Raw genomic sequence first — 11485 nt, forward strand, 5'->3', positions numbered from 1 at the left:
TGGAAGAGGCAGCCCTGGCTGAGGGAGCTCCCAAGAGGAGACGTTTATCTCCTGCTCCTTCAGGCAGCCAGGCAACGGGTTCAGGGAGGTCCGATGGAGAAGCCCAGGACCTGCTTGTTACAGCTGCAGCGTGCAGCCCCTCCACCTTCTCAGAGGCAGCTTCTGAGGGCCCTGGCCACCTGCTGGGTGTGCAAGAGGCTCCTATCCTGGAAAACAGGAGCGGGATCCCTGTCCTCTGGAGTGCCCCCCAGCAGCCCCAGCCATCCTTGCACTCTTTCTTTTACTCCCCTCCCAGCAGCAGCCACAGCAGGAGTCTGCCAAGCTTGGAAGATGTGGCCATGGGGCCCCCCACTTCTCCACTTGCCATGCCTCATGAGCCCAGTCCCGAGGAGGCTCTCTTCTCCCTACTGGAGGCACCCGGCTGCCTCTCAGAAAACTCCCAGGGGACCAGGAGCGACTGTCTCCCCTCTGGGTCCTCCCAGCCAATGCAGCCTGCCCCTGGAGCCCAAGAAGCCCAAAGTCTGCAACAGGAAATCTGGACGTCTCTCACAGAGACAGTCTCGGAAGATTTGCCCCAGGATCCAAGAATTTTGGAGAAGACACCTTTGTCTCCCAAGAATGACAGTGGCCAGGACCCCTCTTTCCTCATCCCAGACTTTTCCTGGGATTCCCTCTTCTTGGAATGAGCAGCCCCTTGGAGACTAGAACATTGAAATGCTCACAGAAGCACACACAGACACATCCTGCCATGCAGCCATGCTCAGATGCTCACCCACTCACACCCACCCACTCACAGACACAAGGAGACACTCACACACGTCAACTGGCAGACAACAAAGAAGCATTCCTTTGGCCTCCAACTGCAGGGGATGAGGGAGAGTGAGGAGGGCTTACCCAGTGCAATGCACAGTAGAGCAGATGGGCAAGGTCGGACTCAATCCGCCTTGGCTAATGATGTTCTGCCCAGAGTCAAGGACCATCTAGGGGAAAAAGAATCTCTTTTCTCTTATTGGTCCTGCCTGTCAATTTTATGCTTTGGTCTGGTGTATAGGAGGCCCACAATGCCTCTATGCACAGACAGTTTTGCCACACGAACCCTTGCAAAACCTTGTGTTTCAATTTCTTCCCTTTCCCCTCACTCCCTCCACATATGACCAGTTAGGCAATATATATGAAACATATTGTTAAATGGATGTTAAATCCAAAATATGCACACATATGCATTAAATCATCTCACTGCCCAAAAGAAATCAAATCAAAACCAACCAAACTGAGAAAGAAAATAAAATGCCACCATGCAACCACAAAAAGAATGAAAATGCTATGCTGTGATCCACGATCATTTCTTACAGAATGGCAATATCATATAATAATAGGATATAACAAATATTATATGATATTATACAATAATTTTATATAACATAATATATCATCTATCATAGAATTTCTTATACAATGATGATATTACATATAATAAAATAGAATAATAAAAATAGAATAATAAAATAGAATAGGGCTGAGTTCTCACCTTTCTTCTAATTGTAAAAAACATTATTTCCTCTTAACACTTTGGACTCTCCATATTGGGTCATTTAACAAAAGCCCCTCTCATTTGCAAGTCTCAGGACCCTCACATTTCCTATATTCTGATGTTCTCACGATGAAACTGGTCAAGGAAAGCCCCAAAGCACAATCACTGTCATAAAACTGCCTCTTTCCATAGCCAACACATATATTGAATTTTTTCACTTTCTCTTTAGTCCACTGATAGAGATATCTTTTTCTTAATATGAATACTTTTAAAAAAGAGAAACTTATTACACTTCTATTAATCAAATATCAATATATCTGCAGCACGTTTATGTAAAAGTCAAAGGTGATTTGAATTGTGAAAAGGGTGGAAATATTAGCAAGGAACAAATATTCCAAAGTCAAGCAATAAGTTAAATAGGCTTGGTAGTCCTGTGCACAAAGGTCACGTGATGTTCTTATATACTTTTTTGTTAACGTGAAGACATATACTTTTTTAGAAGTAAAAAAAGGGAGACATTATTCTGAAAAGAGAAATGTAATTGTTTAAGCAATCTGTGGCTGAGTTTGGAGTCTTTGGAATATTAAAAAGTATCTTGGACATCTAGGAAACAGCATTAAAGAGATGATTTGTGAACATCTGGCAACATAAGCTATAAACAAAGAGTTGAAAGAGCTTTATTAACATCAGGTATTGCCATAGTCATTTCATTGGCATTTCTAAAAGAATTAGTACAGGGGGGAGGGGGATTTCAATCAGAAGGAGGTCATAGAAACTATTTATCTAGTTTACTAGTTTGAACATATTCTCCTATTTTTCTTGAGGATAATTTTCAGAGATGGTGGCTACAGAATATCACTCCTTATTTATTAACTCCTCTGTGATGTAAGAAGAAATCTATGTCTGTTCTACAGAGTAAAAATAAATGCATCTTTCAGATCTTTTATGTCCTAGAACTGTGACCCCTATTCTACTACCTAGATAGTCCAGTGAAACCAAAATTAAACTCTGATCAGTAGACCTATGGATTGGCAGGTAGTACCATGGTCATCTCCAATGTACCCCGCCCTCTTCCCCTTCCCCCTCTGGGAATGTCCGGGCTAGCTCCTCTGAAAGTCCTTGCCCCATGTTGGGCGCCAATACATAATGTTCTTTTGTCTCCAGAAACTCCAGGCTGGCACTCTGGAGGAGGAGAGAGTCTACTCTAGGTTGAGGATCAGGGAGAGGAGAAGAGATAGAAGAGGAGAAGAAAGTAGAGAATTCCTTTGTGAAAAGTGCCCAAATCCTCAGTCTAAAAATACAGTGTCATAGAACATAGGTTCTATGGGTATCTCCTTGGCATCCCTTTTTTTTCTTATTCAAGGTTCTTAAGTTCAACTGAGTGTACGTCACTTCCTGTGGCTCTTCAGCCATGGCGACCTGAAGGAGAAATATAAGAGGGAGGGAACAGTGAGTGACTTCACAGTGGCAGTTCTTAATCTAGTTCTGTTGTGAAAGCTTTGAAGACTCGTTTGGGAAAGCTATAGATACCTTCTCAGTCTCACACTGTACTAAAAAGAATTATGAAGGAAATAAATGATATTGAAGTATAGTTATGGAAATGTTATTTACATATTCTCACTAATTTAAGAGATACTCATTTTAAAGGCATTATACTGGAAGAGAAGAAATAAGAAAGATCTTTTCCAACCAAACCCTGTTAAAAGTTAGGGTCAAGTTTGAAAGTTTTTTGAGGTAGAAGACAGGATGGAATTAACTTACGAATAGTTGTCCTGGTCTGTCTTCGGCAGCTTCTGAATCTGAGGTGGAGGGAAGATTATATCATTCACAAGTTCCCAGAACAAAGATTTCCTTCTACTATTCCTCCCCCATCCCAGGATCCTGCTCTTTTCCTGACCAGATAACTTACATGGGTTGTCCTCTCTGAGTCCGTCAGGATGATGAGATAGGCAGGTACTCCAAGGAAAGCAAGAGCAACAGCTACAGTAGGGAGAAAGGGAAGAAATAACATAAGGAGATGGAATTCACTCTGGGAGGTTCTGTCAGCTTCTTCTCCTCACCAGAATCTCTTTCCAGTTCAGAGAGTTCAGGTTACATGGAAAAGAAGGAACCAAGGACAATGGGAAGAAGAGTGGAGTCTCCTTACCTCTGAAGGCTGTATCCTCTCAAAGACCCTGGGAGAGAGACATGGGCACAAAGAAATAAAGTCAGGGAAGACTTCAAAAAAGGAAATGGAGGTCTAGTCCTTATTATTTCTGTTTCATCCTCTCTTCCCCAAACTCACCCACAGGGATGGATCCATGGCAGAGGAATGCAAACAGGAGAAGGCAGAGGAGGAGGAGAAGAAAGGAAACACAGCTGAGGATGATGATCAAGTTGTTACTGGGGTCTGAACATGGATTGGGGGCAGAGAAGAATCTTCATAAATAACTGTGCAAAGGAACGCTTACCTTTCCTATATAATTATTACTAAGTTTTTCTCTTATTCCCTCTACAACCTCCCATCACCACTAGCATTCAACAGTTTGGTACAAATCCTATTCATGTTTGTATGTGTGTGTGTGTGAGTGTGTGTGTGTGTGTGTGTGTGTGTGTGTGTGTGTGTGTGTGTGTGTGTAAAGGAATAAGGAAGAATGTCTTATGCCTCAGCTCACACACTGGACATCCATTGGCCTGGAAATGAGGACAGTGTCAAAGTCTAGAGACCTTACCCTCTATCTCTTGGCCAGAACCAAGGCCATGCTTTCCTTTCTTTGTAGGGGCTGAGAAATGAAGTACTTATTGTCATTTTCCCATCATCCTGCTCTCACCTCTCACTAGAAGCTCCAGGGCATCACTCGGCTGCTTCCAGAGACTTTCATTGGTGCCCAGCTGATAGCTGCAGGTGTAATTGCCAGAATGCTCGGGGGTCACATGAGTCAAGGAGAACCTGGCCCTGTCTTCACGGACTTCCATGCTGTGCAGGATTTCTTCAACTCCCTCCTTGTATAGAACAAACCTAGGAATCCATGAAGGCCCCCAGCAAAGGAGGGTCACATTGGTTCCTGAGACCACCTCTTGTCCAGGTGAGGCTGAGAGCGAAGGCTTGGGAAGCTCATCTGGAAATACAAAGAGAGAGAAGAGATGCTCAAGCCTCACCCCCATAGTTGTGATGAGGGAGTGTGGATGGGGAGCAAGACTGTAGAGGTCTGAAGAATTCCCTGACCATCAACTCCAGCTTCCATTAACTCTGACCATTCCTTGCTCTAAGTAGATTTCTCTTAATGGGGAGAGATGGTAAACCTTAGGTGTTCTTTGGGGTTATCTAGCTAACAACAAGCAGGTTGTTTCTCCTTCTATTCTTGTCCCCTGAGAGTGGTGCAGTGACTGAGCAGGACCTTTTTTCCTGGACTCTGTATTCTGATACCCAGGCAGTTTTGGCCCAACCTCTACTTCATGATAATAAAATGAGCCCAAAACGATGTCCTCACAGATTTTCTGGATTGCCTTTCAATCATACCTCCCATCCCTCTGTTTTATGCCTTGAGAACATGAATACACTCTCACCTGTCACCCGGAACTCTAGGACCTCACTGCATTCAGACACCTGGTATGGAGCCATCTTCCTATAGTAGACACAAGTGTAGTTGCCAGCATCCTGGGCCCTCACAGAGAGGAGGGGGAAGTCAGCTGAGGTGCCAGCTGGGCTCTGGCTCTGCAGGGGCTGAGGGCTGCCCACCTTCAGCAGAGTGAATGTCGCTCTCCAGAGTGCTGACCGAGGGGGCTGCCTGCACTGGAGAGTCACGTGCTTCCCAGGCTCCACCACCTGGCCTGGGAGGGCTGAGAGGGAAGGCTTGGGCAGAGATCCTGTGAAGGAATAATGGGGATGAGAGGAGGCTGGAGGTCAGGACACCTAGGTCAAGTCCCTGCCCTGCCTCCATTTGCTGTGTGACTGTGGCTCACTCATTGGGTCTGTGTCAGTCCACTTTGGTTGTCCAGGTGGTTTTTAATCATGTCCAATGATAAGGACCCCATTTAGAGTTTTCTTGACAAAGATATTGAGATACTTTGTCATTTTCTTGTCTAGCTCATTTTACAGATAAAGGAGATGAGATCAACAGAATTAACTGAAATGTTCGGGATCACGAATGTAGTAATGGTATGGAAGCCAGACTTGAATTCAGGAAGATGAATCTTCCAAATTCCAAACCCAGCTTCCATCCTTGATCCATGAGCTTCCTTTAAGTCTTTTGTACATGAGATGTTTGACTAGATATCTGGCTGGTGCTAGCCAGGGGTGTAAGGACACTGCCCAACTGGAGGGATTTCACCCAGTCTTTGATCTCATACATCTGATGAATCCCCGGGAATGAAGCTCATGTCCTCTTACTCCTTTCCCTTCTCGTCTGAAACAAAGATCTTGGTCTCAGATTAGAGTCCAGGAGTGAAAAAGCTTAGACTTGTGTCTAAGCTTTGCCCCTCACTTGTTAGGCAACCCTGGGCAAGTCCTTTCCTCTCAGGGTCTTGTTTGTTCCTTGGTATTGGGAGGGTTTAGCCTCAAGAACCTCCAAAGTCCCTTTCAGGTCTTAGTCTCTGTGCTTCTTCTCCTGTCTCCCAACTCAGGAACGAATAAGATTTTACCCAAGATTCAAAATCCCAAGAGCTGGCTGTGTAGACACCATGCCCTTGTCCCCATGTGGGCAGAGAGGAGAGGGGTGGTTCTTACCACTCTTTTGGGTACCCAACTTGCTCACCTGGCACCACCAGCTCCAGGGCATCACTGGGCACTGATTCTTTACCAGAGGTGGCCCTGTCCTTGTAAGTACAGCTGTAGCTCCCAGTGTCCCTGGGTGTTACCGAGGGGAGGGAGAAGTCAGTCCAGAGATCTGCTGAGGGCTTCTGCTGTAAGGGCTCTCGGGTCCCAGCTTTCCATAGAGTGAAAGTCACTTCCTTAAGAGAAGACAGCCTGGGTCTTGAGCACCACAGAGTGCTGCTGGTGCCCGGGGCCATCACAAGGTCAGCTTTGGCCCACAGAGTAGGCTTGGGGAATGGTCCTGAAGAGAAAGGGGTGACAGTTGTCAAGGTCCCATGTCATCTCTAGGCACCCTCTTTTTACCACCCAATGCCAGGGATAGCAGAAATTTTGCCCCTGTTCCCACTTTTTTGGCTGGGAACATCCACATTATCTTGAGGCTCAAAGCTGAGTCCATATAGAACAGGCTAGAGCACCAAAGTCTCCCTCCCCCAAACCATCCCTCAATAATCTGTGGATTTGATTCTGTCCCCATAGCTCTATGGGCCCCCCTATGTTGGGGCTGGAATTGGACGCTTAGAGTGTGTCCATCGGGGCTGGAATTGGACCCTTTGGTGTGTCCATCTGTAGTCACCAGACACAGTCAGCTCCAGGGCATGGCTGGGATATGACCCCCTGTAGGGGGGTGTTTTCCTGTAGTAAATACATCTGTAGCTCCCAGTGTCCTCAGCCTTCACAGATGGAGGTGAGAAAACAGCTTGGCTCTGTGCAGGACTTTGCAGCTGCAAGGGCTCCAGGCTCTTTGCCTCCAGGAGGGCAAACATGTAGTCGTGAGAGGAGGATGGTGATGGCATTTGGCAGGAGATGGTCACTGTTGTTGCTGAAGATACTGGGAAGCCATGTGAAGGTGAAATGTTGGGTCTGGGGAGGTCTACTGTGAAAGGATGAAGGAAATGAGAGCCTGATCTCTTACCACCAGCCCTTCCCAGCACTGCCTGAAATAGCTTAGCAGGGATAGGGAGGGCTGAAGGTCCCTGACCAAACCTCTGTTTCCAGTCCTGTCTGCAATGGGCCAGAACCCTGTACTTAAAACAAGGATTCTTACCAAGTACTAACAGTGGAATTGATGAGACAATGGTTATCTAGTTTAGCATGGTGCTTAATAGTTCTCTAATTGATTTAATTTTACCACAAATAATGGCTCCCTAGTGGTATAATGATTGGCTCACACTCAGTAGGATGAATGGATTTAGCTGTAATAGAGGATATGAGCTGGGACAAACTCAGCCAGGGCGGGACCATCTTTTGTGGTGGCTGGAAATGGAGCCCAAGCCCTGGGACTCAGAGCCAGATTCATTCCTTCATCTCACAGCACCGTGGAGGCTGGCCTCCTGTACTTCCCCCACGGAGACCAAGGCCGGTCTGAAAGGCTCTCCAGAAAGCTGGCCCAGGCCCCAGGCAAGAAAACTAAATTGTGAAGGAGATAATAAAGGATTTGGACTTTAACACCTGACTCTTCTCGAGGTGATTACTGAAGAGAAGGCTGGTTGCAAAACCCCCAGAAAACCAACCAAGAATGCTACACTGTCACCCATTTCACTGGTTAGTAACATGACTCTCAGGATCATCAGAAAAATTTTCTGAGCCCAGGAAGGCTGTGAAAGTGCAGAGCCATGGGAAGGGCAGAGTCCTGGACAGAGGAGTCACCCTGCCCCAGCTGCCCCCTTCTCACCTCCTTCAAGGAATCGAGCTCTGGCACAAGAGCCTGGGCTTGCTCCATTAAGGAGGGATGCTAATGCAACATCACTGGCAAATTCAGACCTTTTCCTCAGCTTCGGGGTTTGGAAAGCTCTTGGTTTCTAACAATCCCAGGACCATGTGGGGTGGAAGGTGCTTAGAGAGAAATTCAACTTCTCAAGAAGGGCTCTGCCATTTTCCAACACTGTTGCACAATGACTGCTCTTTGCCCTGCTTATCCTTGCCCAGCCCTCCCTGAAGCTAGAGAGGATGTGGCAGAGCTTTGTGCGGCCAGTGGTGGGGAAGATCCTGGTACGGGAGGACGGGGGATCCCTCTGGACTGATGTGTAAGGATCCTGCCCTCCCTCGTCATCTACCAGCCATTTCCTGCTCAGTGACTGGGGGAGCCCAAAGGTGTAGAAAAATCACCATCCCTGCTCTCATCAGAGGCCTCCTAGTCCCAGAGGTCACAAGGTTTTGAGTTCAAGTGACCCCATTATATAATCTTTCCTCTTCATGCCATAAGGGGGAGCTGAGATCTTCAGCGACTAGCCCACTGTTACCCAGCCAGAAGCTGGGGATGCAGGTCTCTGAGCCCCCCTCTCTGGCTCCCACTCTTAGGCTCTTTCCCTCTTCAGCAGGCTCCCTTCGAACACTCGCCAGGTGGATGGCAACATGAAATGTGGGGAAGGGGCCCAATCTTAAGAGTGGGCACAAAAGAGAGGTGAAGCTAGCATGCTGGGAGGGCCAAAGAGCAGGACAGTGCCATTTGTTGCCATCAGGGCGAACAGGAAAGTCAGGGTCTGAGCTGGACTTGAACCATGTGCAGGAAAACGAGTGTGAAGGTGGGAAAGGCATCAGAGGGAAACATCTGTTCAGGGTAATGGGAAGGTAGTGAGGACAGAAGGGAGCGGTGGGAGATAAAACTGAACATGTAGGGTGTTGCTGGGTTGGACCTAGGAGAAGAAAGAAAAAGTTCATCTACATTCCATTTGCTCCGGGAAAGCTGTGTCCCTCTTCTCCCAAAGGCTGCTGGGTATCATCTGAGAAAGGAGTAGTCTGGCTCTCCTGACTGCATCACCAAGGGACTGTGAGCAGGTCGGGGAAGATCCCTGGGATTGGAGCCGGGAGACATGGCTTCTAATCCCCTGACACTAAAGAACCTGCTCACCTACTTAAGTCAGCTTACCTCCTCTCCAAGTCTCACTTTCCCCATTTCTAAAAGAGAATCACGTACACATGTACTCCTCCTCTTAGGGCTATTGAGGAAGATTTCAAAACTCAAAATGTGAGCTTAAGGGCGACAGGTTCCCAGAGCACTGTGAGTTGTGAGAAGCTTTAGCAAAGGAGAAAGGAGAGGAAGATAGTACAGCCTGAGGGTTTGCCCCATTTATTGAAGTTGACTTTCTAGGGAGGAATCTGGGATTCCCATTCCAGGATTGGTTCCTTGCCATCTGGGATGGCTTAATACCAGCACTCCTCACCTGTCACTACAAGGGTCAGGGGGTCACTGAGCTCTGACCACAAGGGCCCCTACCCAGAGCGGCATTTGTAGCTTCTGGCATCTCTCAAGTCATCTACTTTCCTGAGCACAAAGTCCGCCCGTGACCACGAGTCATTTCTCTCCTCTCTGAGCTCTCCATCCTTCCAGAGCTGGAATCTGTCACTCCCCAGTCGGCCCTGGCACCTGAGGGTCACATCTGCTCCCTTGCGGACCACGGGACTTGGGTCAGCCCAAAGGGCCGGCCTGAAAAGGGCATCTGACAAGGAAAAAAGATTCAAGATTTTTCAGGATTTCTCTCACCCTGTGAATCTTTCACCTGTGGACTCTGAAGTTCCTATCCCGGAGTGGATTTCTGAATTGTTTTGGGACCAGGAGTACAAAAAGAACAATGGGATGTTGGAGGGGGCAGCACTCACCCATCTCTGCCGTAGACTCCCAGTGCAGGCTCAGTCCTGTAAGAGAAGCTCAGGTCAGAATATGAAGGAAGAACCATTTGAGCAGACATTGGGGTCCTGTTTCACCCCCAGTACTTCTGTGTCCTCCTTAAGTTTCTTCCCCATCGGTCAGGTGAGCCAGCTCAGAATCTTGTCACAATGTCCTTCCCTACCCTGGTGTGACTCTGGAGACTTACCCATGGAGATCAGGAAAGTTACTGTGGAGTCCATGGTGGATCTTGCGTTCTGTCCTGTCCAGCCTCAACTGTGCAGAGCGGAAAAAGGCAGGTCAAAAGGAGGCTGGCCCAGGATGTGGTAGCCAGCCCTGCTGCCTCACGCCTCCTTAACCCAGGCCCCACAGCTTCCACTCTTATACTGATGAAAGGGATGGTCCTTCAAGGCTGAGTTCTGAGGAAATCAGCATGGCTCATGGTAAATGGAGCCTGGCAAGGACTGGAGAAACTGATGCCTCTTTAGTGTCAAAGACAACTGAAAGGGGTCTGGGGCCTCCACAAATGCCTCGCTGTTCCAAGAAAGTACCAGCATTCCCCTTACGTAGCCTTTCCCTGAAATCACCAAGATTGGGCACGAAGGCTTAACACCACAGCCTCAGATCCTGACCTCAGACCCTTGGCTCACAGGGAGGGTGAGCACATGTTCCGTGCATGGTACGACTTCTGTCTCAGTGTCATTTCCTGCTGTCTTGGTGTGAACATCATTATCCACATCATAAGCACAAGAACAAAAACAATATTGATGGATATCATTTCTATAGTGCTTTCATCTTGGCAGATATTTTTCACATATGTTCTCATTTGATCTTTACAGCAGCCTGGAAAGTCGACTCTCCATTGTCCCCATTTTACAGATGATCAAACTGAGGCAGAGCTAATGTTTTGGCCTTGGCTCACATAGCTTGTAACGATCTAAGTTAAGTTTTGACCACAGCCTTTCCTGATTTCCAGTCAGTTAAAATCATAAATCAGGCAAATAATGTAGGAATCTGTTTCCCTTTATCTCCAGGCATATAAATGGCTCAGTGACTGCATCTCCTGTAGGATACCATAGTGGGCACACTTTTCAGCCAAGGATTGGCCAGCCTTGGTGTTGGCTGCACCGATTGCTCTATGGTCAGCCATTGCACCTACCCTGATAATAGAGCCTTGACCAGGACATCTCAGGAGTCAGTCAGGACACCACTGACTCTTCTGGCCTGAGTAGCATATCATTATTCAATGCTTTTCTGACTCAGAGTTCTAGGAGACAGCATCCTATCTAGACAAGACCCAGCTCAAAATTATTATTATTATTATTATTATTATTATTATTAATTTTCTTTGAGGCTGGGGTTAAGTGACTTGCCCAGGGTCACACAGGAAGGAAATGTTAAGTGTCTGAGACCAGATTTGAACTCGGGTCCTCTTGAATTCAAGTGAATTCTATTCACTGCGCCACCTAGCTGCCCCCCGACCCAGCTCAAACTTAATGACCAGTTATTAGTCTCCACTTTGTGGCCTGCCCTGCCAGGAATACAAAGAGAAAAAAAG

At 47.1% G+C, this 11485-nt stretch overlaps 1 protein-coding gene across 1 annotated transcript; it reads right to left on the minus strand.

The window, feature by feature from the left end:
* Window positions 1-790: 790 nt before the first annotated feature.
* On the minus strand, window positions 791-11077 carry LOC141554507 (immunoglobulin superfamily member 1-like). Its single transcript, XM_074286894.1, has 13 exons — window positions 11002-11077; window positions 10494-10504; window positions 10136-10203; window positions 9921-9956; window positions 9538-9747; window positions 8564-8700; window positions 6898-7152; window positions 6265-6564; window positions 5078-5377; window positions 4342-4629; window positions 3441-3511; window positions 3293-3330; window positions 791-860 (listed from the first exon to the last, which is right to left on the minus strand). The coding sequence occupies exons 1-13, from the start codon at window positions 11075-11077 to the stop codon at window positions 791-793; spliced, it is 1860 nt and encodes a 619-aa protein (XP_074142995.1).
* Window positions 11078-11485: the final 408 nt, after the last annotated feature.

The sequence above is a fragment of the Sminthopsis crassicaudata genome, chromosome 1, assembly GCF_048593235.1.
Source record: "Sminthopsis crassicaudata isolate SCR6 chromosome 1, ASM4859323v1, whole genome shotgun sequence".
In the NCBI taxonomy this organism is placed as follows: Eukaryota; Metazoa; Chordata; class Mammalia; order Dasyuromorphia; family Dasyuridae; genus Sminthopsis; species Sminthopsis crassicaudata.

Bases quoted from the DNA above. Each gene is read 5' to 3' on its own strand.
- LOC141554507 (XM_074286894.1), bottom strand. From the start codon at position 11,077: ATGGCTGACCATAGAGCAATCGGTGCAGCCAACACCAAGGCTGGCCAA. The intron at 9,957-10,135 runs GTAAGTCTCCAG...CTTCTCTTACAG, and splicing joins AACTTTCCTGATCTCCATGG to GACTGAGCCTGCACTGGGAG. The intron at 861-3,292 runs GTAAGTTAATTC...CATCCCCTGCAG, and splicing joins ACAGACCAGGACAACTATTC to TTGGAGGCCAAAGGAATGCT.